The 21,994-nt window shown below is 42.4% G+C and overlaps 1 protein-coding gene across 4 annotated transcripts in view; it reads right to left on the bottom strand.

Annotated features, from left to right (window-relative positions):
• LOC310996901 (glucocorticoid receptor-like) overlaps positions 1–21,994 on the bottom strand; it is a 108,979-nt gene that overhangs the window by 3,863 nt on the left and 83,122 nt on the right. For all 4 annotated transcript variants that reach the window (XM_083986418.1, XM_083986417.1, XM_083986419.1 and 1 more), the window contains 4 exons: positions 19,166–19,282; positions 12,922–13,194; positions 6,032–6,176; positions 2,796–2,926 (listed from right to left, as the gene is read on the bottom strand). In XM_083986418.1, coding sequence (XP_083842544.1) covers positions 2,796–2,926; positions 6,032–6,176; positions 12,922–13,194; positions 19,166–19,282 — 666 coding nt within the window. The remainder of the gene's footprint in view (positions 1–2,795; positions 2,927–6,031; positions 6,177–12,921; positions 13,195–19,165; positions 19,283–21,994) is intronic.

Below are 21,994 nucleotides of genomic sequence, written 5' to 3'. Positions count from 1 at the left end.
CGTGTGTAATGAATAACTTCAAGTGCAGCCATGTGATCTCATGTTATGTGTCATGTTATGTTCTATATTCATAGTTCAGACTGAATCTGAGCTTCAGTCTCCACAGCTGCTGATGCACATTCACTTCAATTCAATTCAATTTAAACAAGTCTGGATGTGAAGCTGTGTGTGTCTGTGTGTGTGTGTGTGTGTGTAGCTCTGGTCATTAAAACTGTGTGTGACCCGGTGAGCTTTAACACACACACACACACACACACACACACACACACACTGACACACACACACAGCGTGATGCATGCACGCACCTCCTGAGCAGAAAGCTGCAGAACCAGTGGAAAATATGCAAAACTAAAAGGTGACATCAAATGCTGCTGCGCTCTGTGTGTGTGTGTGTGTGTGTGTGTGTGTTCCCACTCCAGGAGGAACACACACACACACACACACACACACACACACACACAGCTCCCAAACAGAAAAAAACAACACAACACAACAACATAATCATCGTCTCTCTGTGCTGTGTGTTTGACTGAGCTCACGCTGGGCCTTTCCACGGCGCCGCACCGAGATAAAAACTACACTAAACGGCTGAAAAGCATCAATACGCCGCTCGTCGTCGTCGTCATAACGACCGTGTCGACACTTTAACAGATTCCTTGTCAGTCCGGTCGGTGCCTGATGATGTGATGGCGCTGGCTGCGCCCGGGCAACGCCACGGTTACCGGCCCAGAGATTATGCAAAACCAGCTGAGGGCCGGATCAGAATGAAGTCCTGTCCCATTTACATAATCAGATAAGTGTTAGTGCTTCAGTATCTGGCCTCGCCGCGGCTTTCTGCTGGTTGCTGCTTTTTGGCACAGAGACCATTTAATTTTTTTGCAGTAAAAACTGTTTTCCTTTTCTGCTCTCTGTGGATTTCCCTTTAGTATAGTAGAACTAAGTGTTATTGTATTTAACAGGGGATTACTACTACAATACAGTACTACGACCCACTTCTCTGTGTGTGTAATGTGTGTGTGTGTGTGTGTGTGTGTGTGTGTGTGTGTGTGTGCTCTTTGTCTGACCTATTATTCAAATGTTGTGGGGCAGATGTTAACTGCTCAGGCTGAGCTCTGTCTGCATAACAGGTATGATGATGATGATGATATAATAAATCAAATTGGCCCCATAGGTGATTGTACTGTAATTCTCAGTCATGTGCATGAGGAACGATTCAAACGGCTCAGACCGAAGCCGTCGTCCTGACCTGATAGTGTTTCCATCCCATCCCCGATGGGAACGGATGGAAATAGCTCTCAGGTATGAAAATGCAACCGGTGCTGCTCACTATGGAAATGTCATTTCCTCTGCATAAAGAGCAAATCTGCTCTTAAGTGCATCCTCTGCTCTGCTCTGAGAGGACGAGCGCTCGGCTGCAGCAACGACACATTTACATAAGTGGCTAAAAGTCAGATTGGTCATGTTTTTTGGGTTTTTTTTTAGTGCTAATTATAAAGCTGTTGTTTTTTTTTTTTTTTACAGTTTTGAATGTTTTACGACTTCTTTTATGTCGGTCCATCTTCACTAATTTGTACATTTTAAACTGGAGCCTGCAGAGCAACTAAATTCAGACTAAATCCAGGATGTGATGATGATAGATCTCTGCTCCGGCCAATTTCCACTCAGCCACTAAAATGATCATAATTGAGAGAAAAACATTTTCTTGTAATCAGGTTTTCCATTTAGGTAATTTGTGCCTCTGTTTATTACACTTACACACACACACACACACACAGACACACACAGACACACACAGAGCTGCATTTTATTTCCTCTCTATGATCAGAAACAAAGCTGGAGTCTTCAGACTTCACAGTGAGTTTTATCATTTAAAACAAACTTCAGTGAGTCTGTGCTGAAGTGACGTTGAGCTTCTGACTCTGTCGTTTCTTAAAACATTTATGAACAAGTCAAAATGTCACAGTGAAGTTTTAAATACGTCTGTTTTCCTGCAAATGAACAAAATCCTAAAGTTCAATTGGTAACACTTTACTTGACGCCTATCTCTATAACACATTATAACCATAGTTATAATGAGTTATAATGCAGTAATAGCCCTGTATAACTATAGTTATAAACACTCATGAATGATCATAATGCTTTATAACAACAATCATAACACACTATAAAGCATTTTATCATGACTTATAAGGTCAGGTATTATAATACGTTATAATTGTTAGTAACTTGCTGACGATGCCCATATTTATAATACTGTTTTAATGAGTGTTTATAACTATAGTTATACAGTGCTATAACTGCATTATAACTCATTATAAGTATGGTTATAATGTGTTATAGAGATAGGCGTCAAGTAAAGTGTTACCGTTCAATTTACTGCCACAGGAAAACAGAGAAATTATCACAATGAAGCTTTTTGCCGCCAGAGAAATGACAGAAGTGATGTTTTTAATCGGTGCAGCAGCTTAATCGGTTTCTGTCAATCAATCGACCAATCAGAGCTGGTTGATTGTTTTGCATTATGATACAGTAATGATGAAGTGTAAAGTTAAATCTCTGTGTCGTCAGGTGTAGAGAAGCTGTGACATTTATTTCTCTGCTCCGACTCCTGAGTTTCCACCAGCAGCAGCAGCAGCAGCAGCTTTACACGTCGGACACGCTGGAAAAGTGCTTTTGTCATTTGTTTTTTAATCCCAGAATAATTGCAGCCTTTGAAATTTGAAAAAAAGAACAAAAAAAAACAAAACCATCCCTGAAGTGTTTTAGTGTTTTGTTGTGTGTGTTTCCATTATTACCTGTGCTGAGCAGCAGCAGGACCTTCATGCACAGGAACTCGTCGTAGGACACCTGCAGTCTGACGAACTCGTTACAGATCTTCAGCATTTGCTCGCACTGGTCGTTCATGAAGGGCAGCTTCATTCGCTCCCTGAGAGGAGGAGGAGGAGGAGGAGGAGGGGGAGGAGGAGGAGGAGGAGGAAGAGGAAGAGGAGGAGAGGAAAACAGACGTACAGATTAGATTTAAAGCTCTTTCACTCATCCTGTTATTCAATTCTCAATAAACAGCCCCAGCAGGAGGAAACCGCACTGTGAAATCAGTCCTGATGGATTCTCACACCTCACTTCCACCAACACACACACACACACACACACTCACACACACACACACACACGCACACACACACACACATCACTTTCTCTACAATCAATAATGCACATTCTCCAGATTTGTGGTGGCCTCGGGCTCGTGACTCCTTCACCTCTCGTCTCTGGTTTTACCCTGCTGAGGTAACTGTTACTCCACCGTCACTATGAACTCCCAGCTGTGGTTTAACAATCGCTGAAATGTTTGATCCGAGTCCAGAGTTCATGTTTTATAGAGCAGAAAAATGGAAAAGAGGAAAAATACTCGTAATCTTAGGAAAGTGATTCTCTTTGATATCAAACATTTTGAAGGGAAACGCAGATCTGTTTCTTTCTGTGACGACTGACGGTTTCAAAAAGGGAAATTCATGCAAAACCGCTGATGTGCGTTGCCTTCAGGGACAGTTTTTCATCAACAGTCTCTGCATTTCCCTCTAAAACAACTCTGTCTGGTAACGTTGTGTTATTATCTCATAGCGTGGTGAATGTGCAGCTCACAACTTGTCCACCAGAGCGTTGTGGAGTTGTTGGATTGTGTATTTGATGAGTTTGATGAGGGAAACCAAGAAATCCCATAATGAGCCTCCGTAGCGTAGCTCTGAGCAGCTCACAGCTCTGCTCCGCCGTTCTAAAAACAGCTTGCACCGACAATTAAAGGTAACGAACCTACTGGTATGACTATAGGGGTTATGGCAATGGCCAATTTGCCAAAATGTTGAACTATCCCTTTAAGATTAAGATTAACTTTATTGTCCCACAATGTGAGAAAGTTGCTCTGGGCCATTCGCCCGCATGCTGCAGCCACAAGTAACACAGAACATGCAATTACACACGATCACATACAATAGATGTGCACATCTATATCATACAAAGTGCAGGAGATACAAAAAAAACATGGTGCATTGAAAAATGAATAAATAGCACCAAATAAAAAGTGCTATAATTGTAGTAGGAGAATTACTAACCGATACAGAACGGGCAAAGAGCAAGTCACCTGAGCTCTGGTCTTATCTGACCTTATCTAACAGCTTGATCGACACGGGAACAAACGAGTTGTTGAATCTGTTCGGTCTGCAGTGAGGAACTCTGAACCTTCTATGGCTCGTACTCGCCATGCAGGATGTGCGACAATCTTATTCGCTTGTTGCCGAGTGGCCTGTTAATAAACACTCTGACCGGAGGAGTGCTCTTCTCTTCTTGTTGTGTTTTTACCTGTGAATGTGTTTTAAAATCTGAGCCTGTGAATGAAAACAGCCTGGAGGAGATTAGCCCTCTATCCTGTTTCCTCTGGGGACGACACACACACACACACACACACACTCTGCTGAGCACAGATACATCCGAGCACAATCAATCTCTGCAGCCAGTGACTGTTAAAGTAATGAGCCTGTGTAATTAACACAGAGCAGCTCGTACCTGAGCCTTTGCTTCAGCACACAGAGGTTATTTACTGTGGAGCTGATGTCGGATGAACATGGACAACGTGCTGTTTTATTTTATTTTATTGTGTTTTCCTGTGCATTACAAAACCTGAGAGCTTCTTTCTGATAAATATCTTATTTATTATAGAATATATTTATTCCATTTCACTCCTGCAACAGAAACCTGCAGAATCTGAGACTGCAGAGTTCCTCTAAGTGAGAAGCTGCAACCAGGAGGAGAGGAGCTGGTCTCCAGTCTGTGTTTGGATCAGAGCAGCTCGTCCTCCGGCTGCAGCTCCACACCTCAGGCTCAGGTCTGAGAGAGTTATCGATCTGCACATCTGAGCTTCTTGCAACAGAGCAAAAAAAACTGTGTGTTTCCAACAATGTGAAGATACAGTTCTCCTGTACTGGAGGTTTCACTGTGGTGAGTGGAGGACGGAGGTGTTTGGACCGAGGCTCTTTTCACCGAGGTCTCACTCTGATAATAACACAACGTTACCAGACAGAGTTGTTTTAGAGGGAAATTCATGCAAAACCGCTGATGCACGTTGCCTTCAGGGACAGTTTTTCATCAACAGTCTCTGCATTTCCCTCTAAAACAACTCTGTGTGGTAACGTTGTGTTATTATCTCATAGCGTGGTGAATGTGCAGGTCACAACTTGTCCACCAGAGCGTTGTGGAGTTGTTGGATTGTGTATTTGATGAGTTTGATGAGGGAAACCAAGAAATCCCATAATGAGCCTCCGTAGCGTAGCTCTGAGCAGCTCACGGCTCTGCTCCGCCGTTCTAAAAATAGCTTGCACCGACAATTAAAGCAGAAGTAAGCGATCCGGTGGTTTTGTCTAACTTCCTGTCAGCAGATGGAGTTATCAGTCCCCGCCCTCGTCCCTACGTCACCACATTCACGCGCATCCCTTGGCTGCACACACAGAGAGGACCGCCCCTTTATGCCGTCCTAAAGGTTGTAGGATACAAGGAAAGTTTTCTCCTGGGCTCAGAGCAGAGCAGAGTGACTGACAGACCCGTGTTTCAGACCAAACACTCTATAGAAGTGATTGCTGTCGGAAGATAGAACTATTTAAGACTTATATTAACACAAAAATATCACTTACTTCTGCTTTAAAGGTAACGAACCTACTGCTATAATGACTATAGGGATTATGGCAATGGGCCAATTTGCCAAAAATGTTGAACTTTCCCTTTAACACACAAACTGACAAATAAACGATCCAACATACAACCACTCAGGCTCACCAACTCTCTCTTCTCCTCCAGGAGTTTAAGCATAAGTCGACACTTGAACGAGTGTGGGAGTGAGAGAAACTCCTCGAAATGAGCAGATCTCAAAAACAAAACTGACCAGCAATAAAATGTTGTGCAGAGAAACAGAAGACAGAGTCAGAGAGCAGCTGTGGGCGGTGGTGGGGGGGTTGGGGGGGGGAGTTGGGGTGTGTACTGTACGTACTTGTTGATGACGAGGTCGGGGGCGAAGCAGAGCATGTTGCCGTTGCACTGCTCGTAGGACCTCCAGCCCAGACTGAAGGACATGAGGAAGAGCCAGGAGCACTGCAGCAGCGTCATCTGGTCGTCCAGGTGCAGGTTACGGAAGCCTACAAGGGTCAAAACAGAAGAGGAGGAAGAGGAGAGATTAAAAAACAAGACAGTGACACAGGGGAACTGAGACAGACACAGAAACACAACACACATTTTTATAATTGGAATAACTAGATGATGCAACGCAGCTTCACTTCCTGCTATAGAAACATCGGTAACACTTTACTTGACGCTTATCTCTATAAGTCATTATAACCATACTTATAATGAGTTATAATGCAGTTATAGCACTGTATAACTATAGTTATAAACACTCATAAATGATCATAATGCTTTACAACAATAAGCATAACACACTATAAAGCATTTTATTATGACTTATAAGGTCAGGTATTATAATACGTTATAATTGTTAGTAACTGGCTGACAATGTCCACATTGATAATGCATTATAAATATAGTTATAATGTGTTATAATTGGCTTTAAACGTGTATAACTATCATTATAAACACTCATAATGCTTTATAACAATAAGCATAACGCATGATAGAGCATTATAACTCTATTATAATACTTGACCTAATAAGCCATTATAAAATGCTCTATGATGTCTTATTCTTATTGTTATAAAGTCTTATGATAATTAATGAGTATTTATAATGATAGTTATACACATGTATAAGCCAATTATAACACATTATAACTATGTTTATAATGCATTATCGATGCATTGTCAGCCAGTAACAATTATAACGTATTATAATACCTGACCTTATAAGTCATGATAAAATGCTTTATAGTGTGTTATGATTATTGTTATAAAGCATTATGATCATTCATGAGTGTTTAAAACTATAGTTATACAGTGCTATAACTGCATTATAACTCATTATAAGTTGGTTATAATGCGTTATAGAGATAAGCGTCAAGTAAAGTGTTACCGAAACATCTGTCCTTGTATTATCGGTTCAGCGTTTTCTATCTGTGACATCTTCATATGTTTGTTATGGAAACACTGAAAAGAAACTGAAGGTAAAACTGCTTAAAAACATCATTAAAAGCCAATTACAACAAACACAGAGCTAAAGGGAGAGGAAACGACCGCGTAGTTAAGTCGATGTTCAAACTGGATTTCTGTGTTTCCAACACTGTCAAAACTGGACAAGTTGAGCTGCACATGAAAAGTCCTTTCACATTACATTTGTTTGAAACCATGGATGTTATGTAAGACCCCCCAACCCCCCACCCCACACACACACAACCCAACCCCCACCACCATCCTGGCCGGCTGCCAGCTGTGCACAATGCATTGCACACACAACTACAGTACACTGCAGCCAGATCCATCCCTCATCGCACCGTCACACACACACAAATCACAATTAACAGAGGGAAAAAAATAAAAATAAAAACCAGGATTAGCAGCGTACGTATGTAGAGAAACTCTGACAGCAGCTCGGACGCATTAAAACAGTAATAATAATAATAATAATAATAATTCTTATGTGATGTTAAATCTCTGGTATGGCCGAGAGGAAGGAGGAGGAGGAGGAGGAGGAGGAGGAGGAGGGAAAATCTCCAGGCAAATACTTGGAGCGATTATCAGGTCATGTGCCTCTTTTCTCATGATTAGAAACAAGAATGGGTGGTAACACACACACACACACACACACACACACAAAAAAAAAAAAAAAAAAATCCAAAGTCTGTGTTTCCATTTTTGTTTTCATGGAATGGAAAGTGTGCAGCCCTGAAGCCCGGCAATTATCTCTGTTCTTGATGTTTATAACATTGAATTTACGTAACAGTAAAAAATTATAAATAGGCTACATCCCTTCATGAATGGAAATGGCAGCCAGGGCTTTTATTTTGGAGACTAGATGTTCAGAGACGATGATGTGCCGTCGATGTGAGAGGAAATAAGCCAGAAACCGACACTGACTGAAAACCGCTTCACGCTTCAGTAAGCCGACGTGACACCGACCATAAACGCAGCGGTTTTAATTGCTCCGAGATGAAAAGGCTGAAACATTTCCACTGGCTGCTATAGGAACATTTACCTAGCAGAGATAATGAGTGTGAGCATCAGCAGGAACATTGTCTCTGTGCAGTGGCGTGCACAGGGGGGGGGCAGGGGGGGCGGTCGCCCCCCCTCGTGGCCCAATTGTTGAAAAACGCGTGCTAAAGTGCCCCCTGGGAGCCAAAACGCGCGTTAAAGTGCCCTCTTGGAAGCCAAAACGTGTGCTAAAGTGCCCTCTAGGAGCTAAAACGTGTGCTCAAGTGCCCTCATGGGGGCCAAAACGTGTGCTAAAGTGCCCTCATGGGGGCCAAAACGTGTGCTAAAGTGCCCTCTAGGAGCCAAAACGTGTGCTTAAGTGCCCTCATGGGGGCCAAAACGTGTGCTAAAGTGCCCTCTAGGAGCCACAACGTGTGCTAAAGTGCCCTCTAGGAGCTGAAACGTGTGCTTAAGTGCCCTCTTGGGAGCCAAAACGCGTGCTTAAGTGCCCTCTAGGAGCCAAAACGTGTGCTAAAGTGCCCTCATGGTAGCCAAAACGTGTACTAAAGTGCCCTCTAGGAGCCAAAACACATGTTAAAGTGCCCTCTTGGAAGCCAAAACACATGTTAAAGTGCCCTCTTGGAAGCCAAAACATGTTAAAGTGCCCTCTTGGGAGCCAAAACACGTGTTAAAACAGGCCACATCGACGTTTTTTAGTCTTAAGGTATTCATATCATAAAACAGGCCAAATCAACGCTAAAAAAGGCCAAATTTTTTTCGGCGCCGACCTATGGTCGCCGGCCAAACGCACCATGTCGCTACAGTCTCACTCTTGTCATTTTCTGAAACTTGGCAGCCCTGAAAGTGCCCTCTAGGAGCCACAACTAGGAGCCAAAACATGTGCTAAAGTGGCCTCTTGGGAGCTAAAACACGTGTTAAAGTGCCCTCAGGGAAGCCAAGACGTGTGCTAAAGTGCCCTCTTCAGTGGCGAGGACGCGCTATTAGGTGCCCTTTTTTTTCCTTTTCGCCCCTGCCCTTCAAAAAGTCTGTGCACGCCACTGTCTCTGTGTGTGTGTGTGTGTGTGTGTGTGTGTGTGTGTGTGTGCGTTCACAGCGGAGCGACATTAACCGTGGTCACGACCCGATCACAGTCGGAGCGGCTCCTTTCATAACAGTAAGCCTCAGTCTGTCTGCACTTACACATGTTTTATTAGTCTACATGCTCTCTGGACATCTGCTGCTGCTGCTCTCTCTCTACCAGGATTCACATGGAAAACAGATTTATATTTATATAGAAATATCTCCTATGAAATTTGTCTGACCACAATTATCTATTTACACTGTTGCCCATAAGGTTGGAATAATGTTGTTGAAGCCTCTGAGGTTTACAGTAAGACACAGTTTGCAAAAGGTTAATTGTGGTTTGATTTTGTACAGTGATATGTTTGGAAGAGATTGATCAATAAAGTTTTGAGAAGATAAACACTTTATCTATCAAGAATCAATCACATCACAATCATTTCATGAGAAGAGGTAAAAAAAAAAAAAATTTTAAAATCCAACTTTATGGGCAAGAATATAGATTTAGATCTATCTATCTAAACACATATGGATATATAGAGATACACATATCTATATACGTAGATAATAGATAGATAGATAGATAGATAGATAGATAGATAGATAGATAGATAGATAGATAGATAGATAGATAGATAGATAGATAGATAGATAGATAGATAGAACGATAGATAGATAGAACGATAGATAGATAGATACAGTAGATAGAGAGATAGATAGATAGATAGATAGAACGATAGATAGAACGATAGATAGATAGATAGAACGATAGATAGATAGATAGATAGATAGATAGATAGATAGATAGATAGATAGATGATAGATAGATAGATAGATAGATAGATAGATAGATAGATAGATAGATAGAACGATAGATAGATAGATAGAACGATAGATAGAACGATGGATAGATAGATAGAACGATAGATAGATAGATAGAACGATAGATAGATAGAACGATAGATAGATAGATGATAGATAGATAGATAGATAGATAGATAGATAGAACGATAGATAGATAGAACGATAGATAGATAGAACGATAGAACGATAGATAGATAGAACGATAGAACGATAGATAGATAGATAGAACGATAGATAGATAGATAGATAGATAGATAGATAGATAGATAGATAGATAGATAGATAGATAGATAGATAGATAGATAGATAGATAGATAGATAGATAGATAGATAGATAGATAGAACAATAGATAGAACGATAGATAGAACGATAGATAGAACGATAGATAGATAGATAGAACGATAGATAGATAGATAGATAGATAGATAGATAGATAGATAGATAGATAGATAGATAGATAGATAGATAGATAGATCCATGTTCCAGTGTGACTGGTTGATCTCTTATCTTCGCACTAAGCAGCAGACTGAACTGTGACTTACTGAACTCTGCTCAGTTATGTTTCTTCACAGGAAACGTCTCATACTTGACATGACTCTGCAGGTTGAACTTCTGGCGACTTGAGTTCTTCACTTTCACAGAGGAATGACAACAATGCTGCTCCGTTACTGTGTGTGTGTGTGTGTGTGTGTGTGTGTGTGTGTGTGCGCGTGGTGGGGGGTGAAAGTGAAAACTAAACGTTGTCTGCTGTGTAAACGCTGCAGTGCGCAGCCAAGGAAATGTTCCTTTGTTTTATCTGCAGCGATGTCACTTCCTGCTGCAGCTGCACCGGTTCAAGGCAACAGGAGAGTCAACACGCGTGTCTGTGTCTTCCTGCTGCTTCGCTTCACTGCACAAACTCAAGGGCTGTGTTCGAAACCGCATACTTCTCCTACTACTCGTACTACTCATACTAACGATTTGAGTATGCAGTATGTTCACACTGCGCAGTATGCGATTTGCAGTAGGCGAGAAGTTCCCGGATGCATACTAGATTCGGCCGAAATGTTGAGTATACATCATGAGGTCACTACTCATACTCAAACTACCCAAGATGCAACGCAACGTGACGTCAAGGACCGCCTCTTCCTTGCCGCGAAAAAAAAAAAAAAAAAAAAAACGGAGAAGGAGGAGCCGAGCGGACGAGAGGAAAAAGGAGGGGCAGCAATACAAATGTGAGCAAGCTAGCCACAGTGGGGACAGGTTCACTTCCTGTTTATAAAGTAAGAGCACTGACGTCATTGTAACGGCTTTCTTTATGGTCAATTGCAACGGGTGCTTTATTTTGACACAGAAACCGGAAGTACAGTGCTCACTACGGCTGGTTTTACTAACGCCAGAGAAGTCCGACTTCGTCCGACTAAAATTGTAAATAGGTGTTATTTTGTCATTTTTTCAACACCATGGGGATACGAAGTAGTACTTTCTCGCCTGAAAATGTTTCAAATGTTGCTGAAGTTATATATTTACAGAGTTTAGAGCTTAAGTGAAATCAGCTTCAGGGCGGCTGATTTCGGCTCGGGCAGGAGCGAAATGCATTGTGGGTTATCATAGTACGCAGCAGTGTGAACGCTCTGCATACTGTATGATCGATTAGTATGTAGTATGGAGTATGGAAGTATGCAGTATGGAAGTATGTAGTATGGAGTATGTGGTTTCGAACACAGCCACCCTGCACCAAACCAAACCAGACCAAACCAAACCAGACCAGGAGGGTGAAGCTGCTGTACCAGAGGCTGCAGTTTCAGGACCGCAGCTTTTGTCACAGCGCCACCTACGTTCAGGAGGACTAGAGAGGATTTTTTAGATGGCAGGAAGTGAACACGGTTTAAATTAATTAAAAGTTGGCCACTACTTTAAATCGACCTGCAAGTTAACAATGACTTGCCACATTATGCGTTGATCGATAAATTTACCCCTCGTAAAGTCTGCTCAATATGAAATATGTGCGTTTTTGGGAAAAAAAACGAAACAAAAAACACTTACTGTATATATAGCTAGTGGGTTTTATTAGATTACTCAATAACTAAAAACAAGGTAATCAGATTACAATAACGTGTTACTAAGGGGTCACTGCCCAACACTGAATTAAAGGTATAATGTGTAGGAATTCCCCCCATCTAGCGGTGCGGTTGCATATCTGAACGTATTCTTGATGTTGCATTCAGGTGAAATGGGGCAGACGTCAGACAGACAACAGACGCTGCATGTAACAGGATAAACCAGTGGTCCGCCAGCACGAGGCAAAACAATACAGGCCTGACAACATGTTGTCGTGGTATTGTTTTACCGTCTTTCTCTGGTGGAGTAAAATGACATCCGGTTGGTTTGCCGACGGCCGTCTGCCTGACTGCACCTGAATGCAACACCGGTGCCTCTGTCCTTCCTCACACTACACAGTGGTGACAGTTTTAACAGACCGTTTCCGTGGTTACCTACGGTCACGATGCAACATGGCCGCCTCGGTTCGGTGCGTCGCCCACTTATGTATTTGTAACGACTTCTTTCTCATTCTAAGGTACGAGAAAGCTTTCATTTGTATGCAGCTGTGATTCCACTTCAGTGAAATACGGATTTATGAAAGAATATTTGATTTTTGCTAATAAAAAGCCAAATAATTTACACACTGGGGCTTTAAGAAAGTAGTTGAGTTCAGCAAAGAATAAAAATAACCTGCCAGTAACTGCACCCTCCGCTCAGTAGGTGGCGCTGTGACAAGAATCGAACGGTCCTAAAGCTGCAGCCTCTGGTACAGCAGCTTTCCTCTCCTTAAGCAAACAGCTGCAGCTCGTCGTGTCGTGTATGTGCGGTGGTCGTTACCTGGCAGGGACTTGGCCCACTTGACTGCAGAGATGACCTGGTGCCCCCCCAGCCTGTTGAGCGTGGTCATGAGGCGCGAGGACGTGTCGGGCAGCGTGCTGTCGTAGCCCGAGTAGATGACCTCGGGCTCGATGGCCTTGAGCACCGACAGCATGGTGGGCACCAGCTGGGGCATGCAGCGCGGGATGACCGGCACCGGCATGTTGCTGAGCGGCTCCGCCGAGCCGGGCGGCCGCGGGGACTTCATCTTGATCAGCTTCTTGTTTTTCCTCGCTGGGGGAAGAGACAGAGAGACAGAGAGAATGAAAATCTTTGTTTCACATTTGAAAAATACAGACAATCAGAGTGTTCAAACAATCGTAACGTTCAGGAAAATAGTCACCGAATCTCCTTGTTGTTTACATTCTACTTCCGGGTAGAAAACCAGCACGTAATTTGAATGAGATCAATAGTAACGAACGAGAGTTTAGCTTTAGCCTATCATATTTTTCACGGCCTATCACCGTTTAGACAAATCTGAAATGATGGAAGAAACATTACTATTTCTATAGTGTTGCTATGTGTGGTATTTATTCAGTTTGGGGGAATCACGGTGTCTAGAAAGCATCAGGGGCTCAGCTGACAGGGACAGCTAACGGTAGCTAAGCTAACGGCGGTAGCTAAGCTAACACCAGGACGTCAGCTGTTAAAACCCTCCCGTTGTGGGACACGACATGAAACTACTCCAGTTAGCTCAGTCATGTTGGAACTCAGATATCCGCTGGAGAAAATATTTTTTCATGGAGCGTTTATTGAGTCACTGAGTTATTAAAGTTAAACAGGTAGCTAACCGTTAGCCCAGCTAATCTAGGATAACCATGACTAATTACAAAAATGTGCACACAGAAATAGTAATGTTTGTCCAATCATTGGTTTTATAAACTTTACAAACAGACAGATTAGTCTAAACGGTGATATAGTAACATGAAAAATTAGATAAATATAGAGAAACTCTCGTCCGTCACTATTGTTCTCATGCTGGTTTTCTACCAGGAAGTAGTTGTAAACAACAAGGTGCTTCGTTCTATAGAAGCCGACAGATAATGGGACAGCATTAAAGCAGATATCAGCTTCACGGCCGTTTCGGCTAATGCTGCGTTCAAGGCAGGCTTTTGAAACCGTAAGTTACAGCTTCAAGTCACAACTACGACTTGGTAGCGTTCCAGGTAACCCGTAGCTCGTGTTTTTACCATCCTGTTGTCTGTGAAAGTTCCCTATAACGGCCACTCGTAACTTCCGACCCGTGAACTCGTACCAGATCGAACTGGTATGACTTCACAGGAAGGAAAAACACAAAGTACGAGTTTCTTTGAACGCACCATGAGTTAGCAGCCCCCGCCCTTGTCAGGCATCAATTGGTCCTCGTGCTACGTCACCACATTCACGCGCATCCCTTGGCTGCACACACAGCCCTTCATGCCGTTCTCTCTCCTCATTGGATAACACTTGTATCCCACAAGGAAAATTTTCTCCTCGGGTTACAGCAGAGCAGAGTGACGGAGAGACTCGTGTTTAGGCTGAAATACTTCATGTAAGTGATTGCTGACGGAAAATAGGACTATTTAGGACTTATATTAACAAAAACATTCCACTGATATCTGCTTTAAAGGGACAATGAGGAGTTTTGGAAAAGCGAAGTGTTTTCACTACATTTATGAGCCTCCGCACCGTGAAATTCTTTGACCGGTGCAAGACAGACTCATGTTTTCATTCATCAAGAATTAAAGTCAGAGGTTGGAAGACGATCACATACCGTCGTAGTTCCCACCATAAACGGAGATTTGGCGGCGTTATTCTCATGAAATGAAAAAAAGAAGACTATCTCTTTGAGCGTGCTCCAACTTTCCCACTAACCTATCATTCCACCTCTCATCACTTGTCCTGATCCAATCACAACCCGCCACCTTCTCTTTTCCATCAAGTGATCTACTTCATGTGGGCTCTGAGCGCCAAAGTTGATTTTGTGCAGAATAAATGTAACTTCATTTCACAACCTGTCTGTCTTTTATTCCTACTAGTCCGTCCTGATTGAAATACACAGAGGTGAGAGAATGGATCTGATAATGAACCTATTCCTCCTACAGTATCATTTCTTCTCCTGGTCTCTGACTGTTCAAATCAAAAAGGAGTCGACCGGCGATGGAAATAAAGAAGTTGTTTAGATGAATAAAGAGAAAACAGAGAGCAGCAACAGTAACGACAGTAAAGTGAAGCGACGGTTGTAAAAGGACAGAGAAAAGCACCACGCTGGGTTTTTTCAGTCCTGTAATAAGACACAAACCCTCCAAACGTTTCTTCTCATCCATCATTTCATCCACATCTCTCCCTCTCTCTTTCCCTCTCTCTGCTTCCTGTTGGTAAAACGCAGCAGCAGCAGCTCGTAGCAACATTTACGTGGGCATGATTTTGACATTTTCTCCCACTAAATGTGCAAAACATGTCAGGAGTTGAGAGGTTACCGTGAAAAAACCTGTTCTGCTTTTTTCTCTTTTTTCCCCTCCTGTTCTCTACCTTTTTTTAATTTCCTCTCCTGGTGTTTCTATGGCAACTAAGAGCCTTTCTGGTGGGAGTTTGTCTGCCGATGCACTGACGTCCATCAAATCCTCTCTGTGTCTCTCTCTGCCTCCCCGGTGAACGGAGCTTCACCTCCGTCTGACAGAGCTGCTCTCTGCTAACAGCTGATCTGATCTGGACGACGACGTGGCCTCGGGAGCATCGCATCAAACAACATCTTCCTCCTCTTCCTCCTCCTCATCCTCCTCCTCCTCTTCCTCTTCCTCTTAAAGCAGGTGCTGAACTTCTCCTGTTGCTGTCCGACCGCTCTGCCCCTAACGTCCATCTTCCTTAACCTTAACCCCCCCTGGTCACACCTCCAGAGTGACATCGCTGATCCCTTAACCCTTCTGTTGTCTTCCTGTGTCCTCCAATCTGTTTCGAATGGACTTTCTTTCCTCCCTTCTTTCTCCACTCCTTTCCTTTCTTTGTTCCTCCCTTCCTCCATCCTTCTTTCCCTCCTTTCTCCCTTCTTCCCACCATCATTTCCCTTCCTTCCTTGAACCAATCTGATTTGAATCTGAATTGAACTGCTCAGCGTGCTTTTTAAGTAGTAGTAACTAAACCAGAATGGCTAAGAATACATTCTTATTAAGGCAATGGCCTGGTAGGAGGTGAAAGACTTAATTGCCCCTTGGGGATGAATAAAGTTTTTTTGAATTGAATCTGTTCCCTTTCTTTCTTTCTTTCTTTCTTTCTTTCTTTCTTTCTTTCTTTCTTTCTTTCTTTCTTTCTTTCTTTCTTTCTTTCTTTCTTTCTTTCTTTCTTTCTTTCTTTCTTCCTTGACCCAATCCGTTCCCTTTGCCCATCCTTTCTTCCCACCATCCTTTTCACTTCCTTCCTCCCTTCTTTCCCTTCGTTCTTCTTCCTTCCCAGTTCCCTGATCCAATCTGTTCCCTTTCTTTCTTTCTTTCTTTCTTTCTTTCTTTCTTTCTTTCTTTCTTTCTTTCTTTCTTTCTTTCTTTCTTTCTTTCTTTCTTTCTTTCTTTCTTTCTTTCCTCCCTCCCGTCTTTCCCTCCGTCCTTCCTTCTTCTTACTTCCTTGACCCAATCTGTTCCCTTTCTTTCTTTCTTTCCTTCCTTTCTCCTTTCCTTCTTCCCACCATCCTTTTCACTTCCTTCCTCCCTTCTTTCTTCTTCCTTCCCTGATCCAATCTGTTCCCTTCCTCCATCTTTCTTTCTTTCTTCCTTCCCTTCCTTCCTTCCTTCCTTCCTTCCTTGACCCAGCAGGACAGCAGCAGTGATCTCTCACTAGGTGATCCAGAGCTGTGGACTTGGACTCGACAGCGAGTGGATTATGCAGCGTTCATTCATTCATTCATTCATTAGCGTGGACATGAACATGGACATGGACATGGACATGGAGCACCGGCACACGTGTACAGAACAGCACATTCATAGAGGACGGCACATGTTCCCACAGGAGCGACACACACACACACACACACTGGAGGACGGACGGAGGAAGAGGTTGTTTTTTTTCATGTTGTCGCCGGGTTTTTTGTGAAGAATCTGAAACATTTCTCCAAACAGCTGTGGCACTGCTGGTCTGAGGCGCTGCACTAGGACCAGAGGCCTTCTATCTATCTATTCATTTATTTATTTATTAATTTATTCCCTTTCAGCTGTTCTTGTTTTGTCTGTCTGTCTGTCTGTCTGTCTGTCTGTCTCAAATCCACACAAACCTCAAAACCTCAAATTCAAATACTAATAAAGTCGACTCTTCTCGGAGCCTGCAGGTGATTTGTTTTCATCTCTCGTGTCTCTTAGAGAGTCGCTGCTCTGAGAGGAATAACACTGTACTGACTGTATGTATCCCTATGGGCGCCGACATGTTGTTACATAAGAGCCAACTGAGGTGGGAACAGAACAGAGACTTTTCCACATGGTGAGTAAAAAAAAAAAGAAAAAAAAAGCTGAGTTTCATCCGTCCTGCTGTGATGCTCCACACACTCTCCACAGAAATGCTTTGGTTCAGTTTGAAGTTGTTCCCTCTGTTTCTCCGTTCACACACACACACACACTTACGGTATGTGTTTATTTTTCTCCGGAGTGTGACTACGACATCACATTTTCTCTCCTGTCAAACTGCTGCACTACTGCTGTTAAAGTGTTCAAGAAAAAAAAGCTTGAATATAAACACTGAGATGTGGTTTTACTGTTACAGTAATTGGATTTTTTTCAAGGCTATTAGACCGTCATTAAACAGGGATGGGTGTGGTGTGATTTAAAGTAAAAACACAGTGTCAGGTGGTATTAAAGCCTCTGGAAACAGGGAGGAAGGAAGGAAGGACAAAGTGAAAGATGGGAGGAAAGAAGGAATGGAAAAGGGAAGGAAAGATAGAAGGAGGGAGAGAACAGATTGGGTCAATTGGGTCAAAAAGGAGGGAAGAAGGAAGGAAGGGGAAAATAATTGTGGAAAGAAGGAAAGGGAAAAAGGAAGGAAAGAAAGATGGAGGGAGAGATCAGATTTGTTCAAGGAAGGAAGAAGAAGGAAGGAAGAAGGGAAAGAATGAAGGGAAAAAGGAAATAATTGGGTAAATTGGGTCAAAAAGGAAGGAAGAAGTAAGGACGAAGGGAAGGAAGGAAGGAGGGGGGGATTGAGGAAAAAAGGAAGGGAAAAAGGAAGGAAAGAAAGATGGATGGAGGGAACAGATTTGTTAAAGGAAGGAAGAAGAAGGAAGAAAGGAAAGAAGGAAGAAAGGAAGGGAAAAAGGAATGAAGATAACTTTTCATAACTATTAGAAACCTGGTTTAAAAACAGCTCATTTTGTAATGAAGAATAAATCACAGTCACGTCCTGCTGCGTCCTGTAGCTGCTCTTTTATCTGTCGCTATGAAGGTGTGAGAAAAAAAATCATTTTTTTCGTCTTCCTGTAAAAACATTAAAATCCTCCTGATGATAAGCTACAATCACTCTGGGGCGGCTTGTTTGAGTTCTTCACTAAGGCCTTTAATCATCCATGTAACCCAGACCCATTCACCGTGTTGTTTGGGGTGGCCGATCCAGATAATGTGAAAAGTAGCTGTGAAGCTAAGTATAGCTATTTCCCTTTCAACATTGTTAGCCAGAAAGCTAATTTTACAGTTTTGGAAATCTGAAAGTGCTCCTACATTTGAAATGTGGTTGAGAGAACTGGGAAATGTATTATTACACTTGGAGAAAATCAGGTATATTACTATATCTGCCAAAGAGGAAATATTTTTTTAAGTCTGGCAACCTTTTTCGATTTAATGTCTAAAAACTGAATTAAACCTGCAGCCCTGCATGTAAACCTTCAGCTGCAGCCAGTGTTTACGTTTCAGAAGAATGTGGCTAATGCATTCATCTGGCTGCTGTGTGTGTGTGTGTGTGTACATAAGTGTGTCTGTAAGTGTGTCAAAGCCTAAAGAGTCGCTCTGTATTTGCTAAGCCCCGCCCACTTTCTGAGAGACCCAATCAAATCAATCAAAGCCTGTCATGTTGTCAACCACACACACCTCGCTGACTGGAGGCTAAATCCTCCCCGGCTTGGACTCTACTACTCTACAGGTCAGTCAGTGTGTGTGTGTGTGTGTGTGTGTGTGTGTGTGTGTGTGTGTGTGTGTGTGTGTGTGTGTGAGGTCCTTGAACGCATCGTGGCCTCGTTTAAAGGCGGCTCGGCCCTGTTTACCTTCCAAGTTCATTCCGGCCTGAAGACATTTCCTGAAGCGGCAGGCTGGACAGTTCTTCCTGCGGATCTTATCTATGATGCAGTCGTTCCTCCCTGCACAGAGGTAGTTGTGTTGGCCTGAGAGGAGCAGAGAGAGGGGGGGGAGGAGAGGGGGAGAAGACAGACATATTAGCTCGATAAGGAGGTCTGACATGGATTAGTGAGAGTGAGCAGTATGTATTATGACCACAGTAACCACCTGTTGGTTGCACAGTGAGCCCGAGGCTGCAGGCTGCAGCAGAAAGAGGCCGACTATGGAGCTACATTTGTGTCTTTATTACCGTATTCAAACAACAAAAAAGTTGATTAAACAAAAAAAGCTATTTTTAATCAAATAATAACTCACTTCAATAAAAAAAAAACATTTTCAATCAAAGAAAAAAAGGGTTCAAATGCAATGTTGTGGATCTCAAGTATCACAACCTGCACGTTTACACCACCAACCCTCTAATAACAACATGCCTGCTGCTTTGCCCTGCAGAACTAACATTATGGGAAAATGAACCAGATATAAAACAAGTGATTGGATTGATTTCATAGCAGAAAAAGAAGCAGCTGATCCAGATACAGGGTCTGAATGGTTGGGATTTGTTTTCTGGTTTGTTTTGGTTTTTTTTGTGTCGACTCCATCGAACATTTGTCAGTGAAACGTGAAGCAGCAGGTTCAATCAGGTCTGAGAGCATCAGTCTGTTTGTGACTGATCTTTAAAATACTAAAGTCAGGTGTGTTTGCCAAAATCTGGTGCAATACAACAACTACTAACACTTGCATTCCTCTCTGTGATCCTATATATGTGATATAATCCTCTGGATTATACCAATGAAATGGAGAGTACGGAAACCCAATTGTTTTGTTTGCTAAAGGACTTTATATGATTAATAATGTTTGAACGTGCAGCCTCAGCACTAGAAGACCTGTACAGAGACAGTTTACTAGTTTAGACCGACCTTGGACACTCATTAAAAAATACTTAAATGTGAGAAATGCACTTCCAGAACGATTGTAAACGATACAGCCAGTACATGAATATGAATTCTAGTTTTGTAGGTAGAAAGTCAGTGATTGCCTCAGTAAACTGACTATGTAGTCGTAGTATTATTTCATTTTCTTTCTTACAACTGAGATTTTATTTTTCCTTTTTTTTCTACCAGGAAGTCTCATTGAGAAAGAAAAGTCTGTGTGAGTAAGAGCGGCGGCCCAGTGTAACAATGAAACACCACATTACAGGATCTGACCTGACCTTCTTCTCAGCAACTCAAGAAGTCAGGGGAAGGTTTTTTTTTCTTTCTTTAACCACAGAATTGTAGCTCTGGTGTATTTACAGCAGCAGGACGGTGAATGTGAAGCTCAGCTAAAAATAAAACTACAACAATGGCTGCGTTCATGGAGCTGAAGGAGCACGGTCCAGTCTGAGCAGGGGGGGGGGGGGGGGGGGGGGGCTCATCCTCCTCAGCCACACATCACTGCACACAGAATGTCTTTATCTCTCTCTCTTTTGTTTTTATATGTTTATATAATTTTATATTTTTTATATTTGCATTTTTTTTTTACTTTTCTAATGCTGCTGTAACAACCAAATATCCCATACATGTATGTGGGATGAATAAACATCTTATTTCTTATGTCTTAACAGGTGTAAGAGCCATATTTGTATTGCTTACAATAGTTGGTATACAGTAGTTTTCCTTTAAAATGTTGAACTGCTCCTTTAATTATGTTGCTGATGACATCACAGTAGCTTTGCTCTCAGACCAGGTTAAGCAGTCTAAAAGGAGCAAGACAGTTTTTTGACGATACCTCAGAGCGAATCTTGTAACTTTGTTTTTGCTTTTTAAGTAAAGTTATCTTTTGAATGGAGTTCCTGCCTTGGAAGATTCTTTTTTGTGTCAAGCTTATTGCCAAGAAGACTGCTTAAAGGGATAGTAGCATTTTTTTAAAAGTGTGGTTGTATGATCTCCAAATAGCCCCTAAGTACTTTAATTGCAGTAGAAGACTCTCTGCACTCCTCCCGTTAGCAACGCCAGCCCATAATAGCCCTGCCCAGAGATTTACAACATACAGTGTTGTGAACAGACCCAAAAAAACGGCCTATTTTCACGGCCTAAAAGAGGTTTTACCTGAAAAAAAAAATACACAGTTCCATTGTTCGCTATAATATAATTTTTTCCAGCCCTTCAAAGTGCAGGAAAAACACAGTTTTTATTTGGACCCCCAGGTAAAATCTCTTTTAGGCCGTGAAAATAGGCCGTTTCTTTGGGTCTGTTCACAACACTGTATGTTGTAAATCTCTGGGCAGGGCTATTATGGGCTGGCGTTGCTAACGGGGGGAGTGCAGAGAGTCTTCTACTGCAATTAAAGTACTTAGGGGCTATTTGTAGATCATACAACCACACTTTAAAAAAATATGCTACTATCCCTTTAATAGTAGTGGTAAAGCGGAGTAGGCTACTCGGAGGTAGAAAGATTGCCTCTACAACAGATGATGATGTTTTCATGTGGTTTGCACGTATCACGTATCTGCACGAGATGACTGCAGCTGCAGCAGAGTCACACACACACAACATGTGCATTTCTCTTTTCTAAACACAACAAACTAATAAGTGTGTTTGTTTTGTGTGTTTGTTTAACCGGTGACGTGGAGCAGAGAGAGTCGAGGTTAATGTGACCCGACCCTGTGATCACAACACAACGTTCAGTCGACTAACAACACAACATCCTGCTACAGTATGGAGCTACTAGGGCTGGGACTCGATTAAAAAAGTGAATCGAATTAATTAGAGGCTTTGTAA

The sequence above is a fragment of the Trachurus trachurus genome (genome assembly GCF_905171665.1).
Source record: "Trachurus trachurus genome assembly, chromosome: 14".
Taxonomy (NCBI): Eukaryota; Metazoa; Chordata; class Actinopteri; order Carangiformes; family Carangidae; genus Trachurus; species Trachurus trachurus.
The sequence above is the reverse complement of the archived record's forward strand: the minus strand, read 5'-3'. Positions and strand labels throughout refer to the sequence as shown.